The following is a 12,079-nucleotide window of genomic DNA, read 5'->3' as shown; positions in this document are numbered from 1 at the left end:
AAGTTTACAATTCTTGTGGAATTTTTTAGCTGTTACCTTTAAGGTAACAGGCCGTTTGTACTGTGTTGGAATTACACAGCGAGGCAGGTAAGATGTGGGGTAGTTTTTTAATCTCCTTCTTTCTGCCTTGCTTTAAGCTGGTACTAGATTGAAGGACTGAGTGAGTCATTGTTCAAGGGGAATAATGACACACCCATAATGCAGCACACCATTTCTCCTTTGGTCACTTTTAATCATAACATCTTAATCAAAGGATAGCTCTGTGCTTTTTACTGCATACAGGCTTTTTTTTGTACCCTCCTGCCCTAAGGTTGGTGGTGGTGGTGTAAGGTTAGCCCCAGCTTGAGCTGAGGGTAGGTTTTCCCTTAAGCTACTCTTTATTGAGCACGTTTCCCTCCTTTATCAGAGAGAAGGCTGCTAAGACCTCCTTCCTTGAGCTTTATTGCAAATGTTCAGAAAGCAACAGCCAAAGAATTGCCATAAGCCAGGGACAGAAAGAAACCAGCAAGTACAGAGGCACCAGCAATTAGACTTTTCCGTGAAGGGATGGACTCTCTCCTTTCACTCTCATTTGCTCACTCACCACTATCCAGCTTCATCTTCAAGGACTCAGAACTTGTAACACCCAAACAAACACGAGCTTCAGCAAGCAGGAAACAAATGAGGCAAGGACTGTTTGCCTGCCATGGATGCTCCTGCAGCCATCGCCAGCCACATTAGGCAAGACCAAGGGCCCTTGAAATCAGGAACAATACTTGTTCTGATCCTCTGAGCACAAGCTGCCCCAGTGCCCTTCAGCTGAGGCAGGATTTATTGATTCATTGTAAGTTGCAGCAGGATTTGAACTGGATTGTAGTATTTGGGGTGGAGACCAGCAGACAGCAGAACAAAACCCCTCATCGGTAACAATTTGGTTGTGGTTAGTTCCTGCTGCCCCTCTTCCAGAAGAAATGACAGGGTGCCCCTCCCATGCCACAGCCCACCTTCTGTAGGTCCTTCCAGCCTGCTGACTCAAAGGTGCATAGTTCAAGAGTCCTGGGATTCATGCTGATGCACAACTGCTACCATCTATGACTCCCAGTCATCCTCATCCTCTTCACCTGGGGGCTGCTGTGGGGGTGGGAGGGGTGGTATCGAGTCTGACATACGAGCAAAGGCACCAGCAGGACTGCCAGGAACATCGGGGTTTCCTGAGGCTCCCGGCCCTTTCCCTGAAATACCTGGGAGGGAAGGAAAAGCTCCAGTGAGTGGCACCTGGGGCCTAGAGAACACGCAGGCTTAGTGAAGGTGAGGTGAAACACGTGCCTCATGGCACTGTGCCTTTAGCAGCTAGCTGATCCAAGCAAGCAGAACTGCAGATGTGCTTAAACAGCACCACAGCTCCCTTCAAGACCTTGTTTCAGCAGAGCTCCACCTGAGGTCCATGCCCTCCCCTGCCCTCTGTGGGCAACACAGATGCTCTGAAGGTGACTGAGGGGATCAGCTCCCCTTGCACTGATGAAATTCTATGGGATACTGCTGTCTCACCCTCACCCAGCAGAGCCCCTCTCCCTGGCAGTTTTCAGAGCTCGTTATTTGCCTTGGGCACACGCTCCCTCTGGTGTTTCCAGCTGATCATGAGATGGGAGATTCCCCAGACATCCTAAATACACACCCAGCTGTGCCATGGCACACAGGCCTAGGAAGGGGTCTGCCCCTGGTTCTAGGGCTGTGGCTGACAATTGAGGTGCCTGAAGAAGCTCTACCTCCTCCCTAGGGGGAAGGAGCAGCCCACCCTGTGTGACAGTACCTTTGCGCCTCAGCACCAGCTTGTTGAAGAGGTCTGACATCAGATCTCCACCTTGTCCCGTAGCTCTCACTGAAACAGAGCAAAACCCCAAGAGTTTGAGGAGGAAGAGTCAGTCTGAGCCTAGCAGTAAGGTAGGTAAAAGCACATCCAGAGACAGAGTGGGTGTCCACCTAGAAAATGCATGCTTGCCTTGCAGATTGAGTGTACCAAGTCCACAGAGCACTGTCTAAATGGAAATACTGAGACCTTATGCCAGCCCGTAAGAAGAGAGCACCTCTCTGCTCTGTACAGTCCTTGTGCTCCTGGATGCCAGTCTTCCTCAAGACTTACAACTCCCCAGCCCAGGGCAGAGAGAAAGGAAGATGAGATTTGTATAAGAGCCTCAGTACCTTGCTCTTGTTCCTTTTGCTTCTTCTTCTCCAGCTTCCTCTCCTTGACACTGCGGAGATTGGCCTTCCCAATGCCCCCTGCCTGACGTATGGATTCCAGGAGACTGGCACGTCCAGTTGAGGGGTTCACCACTTCCTTTGGTGCTCCCTGGACTGAAGCTGCAGGGAAAGGAAGGACACGCATCAGCCCCGGTACAGCTGCAAGCCCAGCCAAATCCTCACAGAAAGAGCTGCTCTGATGCCCTGCCATCATCTTTTTGGGACTGTGAGCCTGACGTAGACACTTTCAGTTGCAGGCTCACACTTAGCTCAACCAGCAAGAGGCCTGCCAATATGTAACTGAAGGCCTGCAGCCCCACAGGTAGGCAGGAGCAGCTTCCCTCCTCCACTGTAAGGCAAAGAGGCCATTCTGGAAGGGTACTGAGGGCATGAACTGAACCTAAGGAGTTGAGTTAGATTGTGCCGGTGAAGCAGATGGGAGGTATGCAGCCCTTACCTGCAGGCACAGCCTTGCTACTGTCCTCACTTGCTGTCCGGCCCGGTTCAGAGGGGGCTGTAGGCTGTGGCAGGGGCGGTGGAGGAGGCACAATAGTTGGCACAACAGGAGGAGGTGGGGGAGGAGGCGGCGGGGGAGGTGGCAAGAGCCCAGGATCCTGAAGGTCTGAAAGATAAAAGAAGTTGCATCTGAACAATCTCAGAGAATATCAATCTTAGAGCTTTGGCTGAGAGTGTCACAAGCCTCAGCAGCAACTCATACAAGTCCCTCAGCATGCACCATGCACTCTCACCCTGTGCAGCATCTCTTACAGCAGATATGACCAAGGCAGGGGCTGAGATTCACTGTGTTCCCCAGCTCCATTCCACTGGGCCTGTCCAGCTCACCCAAGGGATTCTTACCTTGATGCTCTGAGTCCAGTCCCTCCCTGCACAGTGTTCCTTGGCTTCTGCAGTCACCTGAGGCAAGAGGCCCGGAGTCTGGCCAGCACCTGAGCAGGCTGCAGCTTTGACTCAGACCCAAAAGCACCCTTCTGACCTCTCCACTAAGGAACTTTCTGCCTTATTCCACCTTCTTCCAGCGAACCCCTCCCACTTCATCCTTCACAGGGTCCTGGGAATGGTGACTGGAAATACCTGCTTGTGAAGGCTCCGTTGACTCAGTGCTGAAAGTGGGCAGCTCTGGAATGGCACTGCTTGGAGCAGATGGTGCGATGCCAGGGCCCAGGTCAGCGCTGTACATGAGATCTGCAGCAATGCCAGGCAGGTCTGGCAGGTAAGATGGCACATCGATCTCAGGGACCTGGCCCAGATCTGGCACATAGAAGTAATTTTCAGCTACCTAAAAGAAACAAAAGGACAGTGCTGTGAAGGCACTCCATTTCCTTGCAGCAAGCAGGGGCACTGCAGAGAATAGCGTGGATGACAGCCAAGGCTGGGCTCTCAGGTAGGCTTTGCTACTGTGGCTGGCCCTCAGCTGGCCATACAACTCTATGCTCTTGTTTTCTAAACACAATCTCCAGTCTGACCCAACAAGCTCCCAGCTTCCTTTCCCCAGCCCCAAACCACACATTCAACCATACACCAATAAAGCCCTAGGTACAGTCACTACAGGGTGTTTGTTACAAGGTCAGTCAGGTGGGGGCAGTATAGACTGATGCCCTGCCTGCCCCATGTCACAACAAACATCACACCCCTTTGTTCAGGCTGGTTGGCCTTTCCATTTTCATTAGCAAGTGGCCCTTTCCAGCAGGAACAATAGGGCACGAGCCTTCCCTCAGGCACCTTCCAGCAGTGGCACCTCACAGCCACTCCTCTACTGGAATTAGCACAAGGGAGGTAGATGATCAAGTGATGGAGTCTCCAAAGTCCTCTATAACTTTGAGGTCCAGCAGCAAGGTGAATCATATCACATGACACTTCTCACACCATCCAGCAAATGACTGAGAGACACCTGCCAAGTTTAAGGGCTTTGTCTCATCCATTAAGCACAGATCAGGACTGCAGGCACAAAAATAGGCAAGGTCTTTTTGATAAGCAAGTTACCCTGCAGCCACGGGGGGTGGAGCATTGCCCTACTGTTCTCCACCCTACAAAAGCTTTTTCCTCCTCTAGGAAAGCTAAGTACATACCCTTGACTTGGAAGCAACTACATCCCCTCGGCTACATCTCACCTGCCGGTCCAGCTGTCCCCTTTCAGTGATGGAAAGAGGAGCATCGAAAAGCTTCTCTTCTGTCTCTGTTTCCAGAGCCACATGGGTCTTGGTCACTGCTCCTGCTAGTGGATCCAAGAAAACATACTTCTTGTACCTAGGGCAGAAGGCAAACATTTCAGCGAGGCCACCTCAACAGTGTTAGCCAAGAAGGACTTGAAGGAGAGCTCCCTAGTCACTCAAGCAGGTGGAACAAGAAAAAGAGGGGAAATAATCAGTGGGAACAAAGAGGAGGTCCAGCAGCAGAAAGCTCAGCTAGGACTTAAAGCTCTTCAGTGTGTGCAGAAGGATGAGGTGAAGTGAGATGGGAAAGGGAAGTGCAGCGTGTGTGGGCAATGGAGACATTAAAGCAGTGACAGTGGTCAAATGTTGTTGTGAGGAGCCATCAGGAGAAAGTACCTAAGCAGGCAAATGGGGCAGAGTATAAGTGACAACAGCTCTCAAGGCTGGTGAGAACTTACAGGATGATGACAGGAAAAAAACAAGTGTTAAGCTGGGTTGAAGGCAGGTGAGTGGAGGATTCCACCCATGGAGCAGAGTGAGTGAGAAAGGCTTGCTAGCTACCAAACACTGTCCTGTCAGGAGTCTGCTAAGCAAGATCCCTAGGAAAGCAAGCAGCACAGCTGCCCTGGGGCAGGGATAGCTCCTCTGGGCACAAGCAGAGACAGGTGGCAAGCATGGTACTGAGCCAGCTCACAGGTTCTCCGTGGTGTTGAAGAGCAACAGGGAGCTGAGGGAGCTGATGTTCCTTGGGAGGCTGCCAAGACCTTCTTCTGCATCATCTTCCTGGTGAATTTTGGTGTTCACACACACAGGGAAGTACTTGAGCTTCTCCTGCAAGAAGACAGATAATAGGCAGCAAAACACTACAAAAAAACAAAGCCAGTGGGCTCTCCCCAGCCACCAAAACCTGCACTAATGGTTCCACTGCCAAGTCTGGGAATTCTACTTCCCCCTCTCTACCTCCCTTTGAGCAAGAAAGCACATAGACAAAACTGAAACCCCAGGTGACGAATCTCATCCGTTCAGGCCCATAAAATATGTCTTTGGTGCCACAGATGGGTGATACTGTTGGTGTTTCCAGTGGCAAGAATCCATCAAAATAAAACAGCCATTTGGGTTCTTATAACCAGAGGGAGGGACTGAGCATCTCTGTCTGAACAAGGAGTTTGCTATAGTGTCTCCAGCTGGGAGATACCAGACATTTTCATGCAAGCAGAGCCCCCAGACATCTCTATTACCTCCCCTCTGCTGCCTTCATCTGATGTTTTAGGAGGGGTGATCCCACTGGTGGGGTACGCAGAGAAGGCAAAGGAAGGTTAGGGAAAAATTGCATGTCTTCACTAGGAGAGAGATCAGGAGTGCGCAGGGTGGAACGTGCCAGATGGTTTTGCAAAGCCTGAGGGATTTGCAGGAGTTTTCAACTCTAATGAACTGAAATCTCCTCTCTCTTGGTTCTAAAACTTCATGCATAATATATAGAACTCCCTTTAGAAAAGAACTTATTACATCTGAACTGCTTGACTTTTACAGAGCACAGGAATTGCCATCCCAGATCAGAGCGGCGTTTCAGCTAGCATGACAGCACCCGCTGCCAGATGCTCTGGGGGATGATGTTCAGTGACCACAACATACTGCTGCATGCACGGCACTACAGGGAGGAAAGGAATTTGTCCCTGAGCCCAGAGAAAGCCTATGAAACAGCAAACTCTCCTCCTAGACCCCTCCTCACATCCTTCCTCAGCACCTTGTGACTCATTCTTTGGTCAACCTGGGACAAGCAGCAGCCTCTCAGCTCCATGCTGATACAGCTTCCAACGCTGCCCACAGCCTTTTAATGCCTTGCTACTTCCAGCATTACCAGATGTTCTTTATACTTGCAGGGGGGAATTGGAGACCATTGCTGGTTCAGTTTTAAGACCTCAGCTCAGCAACATAAGCAGTTTCCACTAATGGAAATTTCAGGTTTGAATTCAGTAGTCAGAAATGCTGTGAAATGGCTTAGTCACAGCTCAGCAAACCCACCACAAGTTTGTACGGTGCTTTGAGTCTACAAACGCTGTGGGAAAAGACTTGGGAGGTGCCTCCAAATAACAGATTCCAACTTGTGAAAAATACACTGAAACGAACACCTTGTGTTCCTGCAGCAGCACATAGGCAAAAATACACGAGTCAATTGTTATTTAGAGACTCTCGAAGCAGAGATTCAGAAACAAAGGTTCTTTTTTGATCATTAATATTCATTTTGCAACACTTGATTTGTTAAGCATGAGGGAGCACTGATGTTCCTGCAGAACTGTTCACACACGCTTAGCCCTCGCGTCAAATACATATATATATTTTACTTCTCTTTTTGTTGATTTCAATAAGCATTGGAAGACTGTGTGTCACTTCAAGGGTGGAGCGAGAAACCAACCATTACCTACATTTACTTGTAAGTCTAATCTAAGGCAGTTATAAAAGCACCAAGTGTACTGCTCTGAAATGTAAATCTTTTTAATTTAAATGCCACCAAAGTGCAAGCCTTAAAATATCCACATCTGTTTTGATATTCAGAACAGGTACCTGTCATCAATAATATCCTGCAACTGTGAACTCCGCAGGTTGGCATATCACTTAAGAATGAGTGCTCTTAAAGTGACATGAAGACTGTAAGCCAAAGGTTCATCAGCCTCAATGTACTGAAGTCCTGGAGTGTGCTTGAATGCTCCAACACCTGGACATGGTGATTTAGCACCTAGTAGGATGGTGTATGGTGCACTTCCAGACACTTTTTTCCCTCAGAGCCTATGGTTAACAATACATAAGTCATGCTGGTTCTTAGGTTTAATTAACACGCAATCTTATGATGGGAATTGGGGTGATGCATCAGAAACCCCTTCCCTCTCATGCTAATGGAGGCTAGCTGGAAAAGCAGTTAAAAGTCAGGAAATGTTTGACTCCACTTATGGTGGACTCAGCAGAGCACACAGGGCAGCTCAGGTTGCTGACACTGCTGAAGTCTAATGAGGTATCTCCAGTAACCTGCAAGTTTCAGTCGGACCTCTCCCCAGTCCCAGTGGAGAACCCTGCAGCACTCAGGCATATCCCACCCATAAAGGCAATGTCCAGCACCTTAGAAGCCCTAAAAGGCTGCAGCCAGCTCACATTTAACTGTGCCTAGATGCTAACGCAGCCATATACACAGTGAATCAGGCTTAACATAAGGACCCTATCTACATCTGTCGGTGCTTATGTTACCAACCTATGCCTCTGTCCTCTCACCAGCCGAGTCTTCATTTGCTTGTGGAATGGAGGGCAAAAGAGAATTTCCCAGAAGGGAAGTGTTTTTAAAACAAAATTGTAGAACCACATACAGTTCGCCTCAGAGCACCAACCCTGAGCACTCAGCACAGGCTGCCATTACTTACCCTTAAAATGACAGGAGCAGAGCTTGCTTTCCTGGTGGGGTGTGAGTGTGCGTGTGTGTGTGTGTGTGTGTGTGTGTGAAATTAGCAAAGGCCACCGTGACTGCTCCCAGCAAAGAGGCCCTCATTAGAAGTGAAAACAGGCAGTGAGCCTCCGCTGAAAGCCCTGAATAATTGAGGAGGGTATAAATGCAAACATTAGACTTCTCTCTGTCACATTTCATTACTGCAAGGCACATCAGGCTCATGCTCAGCTGTAGATGAGAAGGCCCTGTCCCCCTGGATGGTGTTTGAACCACGCTGAGCCCCACTGCACAGCAGCTGCCGCTCTTGCAGGTCCTTCTATCTTTCATAAGCTGTCAGCACAGCACTGTCCTACCCCACAAAAGAGTTATGGTTGACAAAGCTGTGGGCCCTCCCAAAAAAGCAATAGCTCAAAGGGAGAACTGAGTCACAGGAGGAGGGAAGAAGCACAAACATCCAATGAGGTCTGCAAACGCCCCTGTGGTGATGGCAGCCTTGATCATGGAGAGCATAGCTCCAAAATGGAACAGAGATCACCTTAGTGAGGGGAAGGGTGGCACCGCAGGTGAGTGACATAGGCCACAAAGAAGATCATGCAGAACTTACCAGCAGGCAAGTCAAATGGGCACACCATTTGCTCTATGTGGGACATTGCCTCTACCAGTTAATTCTCTTTTCAGTCTTCCCCCTATGTGAGGGTCTGTACCTCAGCACCAGTCCCTCCCTTGTCAATGCTGGTGTACCTCTGCTCTCCGTAGGCTGTCTGATGGGATGGGGGCATCAGACAGCCAGCACAACAGCAGTTGGCTTGCCCCAGCTGGCTGACAACAAATTCCATGCAGCTGTGCCCTTGGATACTGCCAGGCTTTGAAGGATGCACAAACCCTGCCCAAGTGTGCCAGATGTCCATTCGGCCAGCAGCCCCACTTCCCGGCCTGGCTGAAATATTCATAACTCCCTCGCTGTACAGAGACCTCGACTCCATTAAAACTCAGGAAGGTTTAACGTGATAAAACATTCAGTGGCAGGTTTATTTTTGGGTCAAGGCATACAAGGATGTGGAAGCAAGTCTCTTAAGGGGAAGAAAGCAGGGAAGCTGACAGCTTGAACCCTGACCTGCCAGGACGAGCACATCTGCTACTCCTGGCACAGCACAGATGCAGTAACCTTTACAGATACCAACCTGTCCTCTCTTCTTTCCAATCCAGGCAAGGAGACTTTGAACCAAATTGTTGGGGAGTTCCTTCACATCAAACCTATCACCTCTCAGACCATCCTAAGACGCATCTCCCTGTCACTCAGTACACAAACAAGGAACTTGACACCACCACCTCCTTAAACATTACCTACTGCAGACAACAGCTGTTCAGCTCCCCACCTATACCTAAAACTCTGTTCTACTTCATCAAGGAGACTTCTCTTTTCTTGTTCATCTCATGGTCTTTTCTCCTCCTCCTTACCTGCAAGGATTTTTCATCCAGCATTCGGTGCTTGCTCTGGATCTTGTGTCTTGGCCATTTCTGTTTAGCTGGGTCTTCTGCACCAGCAAAAATTGAACAGTACTCCTGCAGCCGTTCGGGGGCAGGATACTTGGCACTGGAAAATACCTGAGGAGAGACAAGGAGGGATTTCAAAATCCCAGCAACTAAGCAACCTTCTGCTGTAGAAACACATGGAGTAGATTAAGGCACATGATCTGTGATGCCCGTGGGAATGGAGAGCCTTGGACTCAACAGGCTCCTAAGGGCTATTTCTACAGAAACCATCATGAGGGCCATCAGTTTTGAAAGCTGAAATGCCAAACATTCACTCTCTCTGTAAGCAACAGGAGGCAGAAAGGCTTTCAAAGTGTAGGAAGGGAACTGGAAACACTGCATTAAATACAGCAGGAATGGTTAAAGGAAGACTTCCACTAGTTTTACACAGATAAACATGCATTGGAGGGGAGGCTGTCTATCTATTCAAATAATGCAAGATTGTAACATGAAATGAGAGGGCGTTGGGCATAGGGAAGCACAAAGCTGTTTCATTTCAAAGGTAGTAGCTAAGGCAACAACTTATTTAGGCCTCATATGGCCAGGAGCTGGGTAGTCCGTGGGTTGAAGAATCATTAACTGGCCTTGTCAAAATGGGGATTCTCATCACAGCTCCTGCTCAGCAGCAACGCACAGAGAGGTGGATGGGCAGCTGTTTTTCTGCAGAGGTAAAGATAGAAGACAGAAAGAAGGAGGGAAGACAGCTTTCATTGGAGTCACTACCTTAATAGCCTTCTTGCTGCCCTTGATCTTCTCAATCTTTGCTTGTGCGAGCGTGACTCTCTCACTGATTGCCTGAAGCTGTGCCCGGCTGGTTTCCACCCGCTGAGAGATCCTAAGGAACAAGGACATTGCTAAAGGGTAAGAATCCAAAGCCAGAGATTTTTTGGCAAGAGCCAGTGGCCACACCAAAGGGAAGGATATGAATCTCAGTGGTCAGGGTTGTCTCACAAGGCAAGATAGCACTGGGTCAGATACTTGTCTTGGTCCCATTAAGAGTTTCTCACGTGCTCCAACATGGAACAAGACAACTCTGTGCAACATTCTCCTTGCTGAGGCACAGAACATAAGATGGAGAACTGAGTGCAGAAACCCCCCTGCCTCATTGCAGATACAGCTAACAAGAAAGCCACATGCAGTTATCAACTGACAACAAGCTTCTCAGAAGAGACCCTCCTCCTCCATACATAACTACTAGGTGCAGCCCCACTTCAAGCTCAAACGCTAACAACTGTTCTGAAACTTCATCCCTTCAGCAAAACCAGCACAGAATATTTTTGTGGCCACAGTCTTTCAGGAGACATAGTACTTCATTTCAGCATTGTTTGGTAGTAACGAGTTCCAGCGGACCATTTTGTGCCTGTAAAAATCAATCTCGGTCTTTTCTTTAAACTCCATCCCCAAGTCCCTCTTTGCATTTAAGCAGAGAACTCCTATGCTCTGTTTTCCTTCTGTCTGTATAATCCCTTCCAGTAACAAAGGTAACATTAACACTTTCCAACTCTACCAAAGCTGTCTTTTCACCTGGTGCAAAAATGGACTCCACTAAAGGCTCCTGCTGGCTGCAGCAAGAGAGCAGCCAGCTCAACCCCTTTCATTCTGAAAGACCCCCATTTCTTTCTCTAGCCAGATTTAAGTGTTTCTACTTGCTTATAACCATGCACCCCTCTTTCTGAAGGCATGAAAACCCTCGTTCACAGGGCAGGAGAGCAAACAGCCCGTTCTACTCTATTTGGAGTGGGAGATGAGCAAAACTGAACCTCATGAGATCCCAGCTCTCAGTAGAATCCTCCACTTCCCTATCCTTTTATTTTAAATACAGCCTAACAGCTTGTATTTTGTACCAACACTAAATGCAAATCTGTTCATGGTTTCCTTCCCACTCCCTCCCTCCGACTCAGCGGAGGAAGTCCACATCATTTATATACTTGATAGTTCTCAGAGTAGCTTATGTTGTTCCTTTCAGCATGCATTTCCTAGCACCTGTCTGCAGCAAATTCCATGTGTCACAAGGCTGTCCCATTGCCTTGTTTTGTTAAAGCACGAGACGCTTCCCGAGGAACTAAATCTTTTCTAACTGTTCTTTCCAGCCAATTTTCCCACCTCACAGTTGACTTCCTTTGCAGATGTTTCATAATCGTATTGATTGACCTCATTCCCAGAGCTGCTCCTGGGGGCACCTGCCTATTTTTACTTCCTCCAAAGATGAAAAAAACTAGTCATTTATTTCTGCTTTGCCTCTCTCCCTCAAATCAATGATGTCATTTTCCCTCTCACCTGTGAGTAGACCTCTGTCCTAAAAGAACTTGGCAAAGCCTTCCAAAAGCTCAAAGTTAAGAGAAGGTGTCAAACACTTTTAGTCATCACTCTGCTGACTCCCAGACCCAGGTCTCAGAGGCCAATGAGGCAAACTTTTCTCTTCCAGAAGGAAATCTTAAGCAAAGCCTGAAAACCAGTACCCATTCTCCATCCTATTACTCCAGAATGCAAGCAGGCCAAACGAGTTGGCAATTTCTTCTCTTGCTACCTATGTACACACCCCAGGTACCACCTCTTCCTCTCCATTCCGAAGAAACTCAACTACAGCTTCATCCTTCCCTTCTACTCCTAGATAATTAAGAGTCACCCACAAAATGGCACTACAGGACTGCCTACTCCATGCACACGGCGAGGAAGCTGTCCAGTGCTGACCAAGGAGGTTGTGGATGCCCCGTCCTTGGAAGTGTTC

The 12,079-nt window shown here is 48.6% G+C and overlaps 1 protein-coding gene across 3 annotated transcripts in view; it reads right to left on the bottom strand.

Annotated features, from left to right (window-relative positions):
* Nucleotides 1–211: 211 nt before the first annotated feature.
* Nucleotides 212–12,079, bottom strand: part of WASHC1 (WASH complex subunit 1) — a 35,598-nt gene continuing 23,730 nt past the window's right edge. For all 3 annotated transcript variants that reach the window (XM_015865891.3, XM_015865888.3, XM_085540602.1), the window contains 9 exons: nucleotides 10,075–10,186; nucleotides 9,277–9,423; nucleotides 5,083–5,219; nucleotides 4,347–4,482; nucleotides 3,310–3,514; nucleotides 2,675–2,839; nucleotides 2,179–2,337; nucleotides 1,790–1,858; nucleotides 212–1,220 (listed from right to left, as the gene is read on the bottom strand). In XM_015865891.3, the coding sequence (XP_015721377.2) occupies nucleotides 1,069–1,220; nucleotides 1,790–1,858; nucleotides 2,179–2,337; nucleotides 2,675–2,839; nucleotides 3,310–3,514; nucleotides 4,347–4,482; nucleotides 5,083–5,219; nucleotides 9,277–9,423; nucleotides 10,075–10,186 (1,282 nt within the window). In that variant the 3' untranslated portion in view covers nucleotides 212–1,068. The remainder of the gene's footprint in view (nucleotides 1,221–1,789; nucleotides 1,859–2,178; nucleotides 2,338–2,674; nucleotides 2,840–3,309; nucleotides 3,515–4,346; nucleotides 4,483–5,082; nucleotides 5,220–9,276; nucleotides 9,424–10,074; nucleotides 10,187–12,079) is intronic.

This window comes from Coturnix japonica, chromosome 1 (assembly GCF_054131305.1).
Source record: "Coturnix japonica strain WE chromosome 1, WE-NBRP24, whole genome shotgun sequence".
NCBI classification, from domain to species: Eukaryota; Metazoa; Chordata; class Aves; order Galliformes; family Phasianidae; genus Coturnix; species Coturnix japonica.
This window is presented reverse-complemented; position numbering and strand designations above follow the sequence as displayed.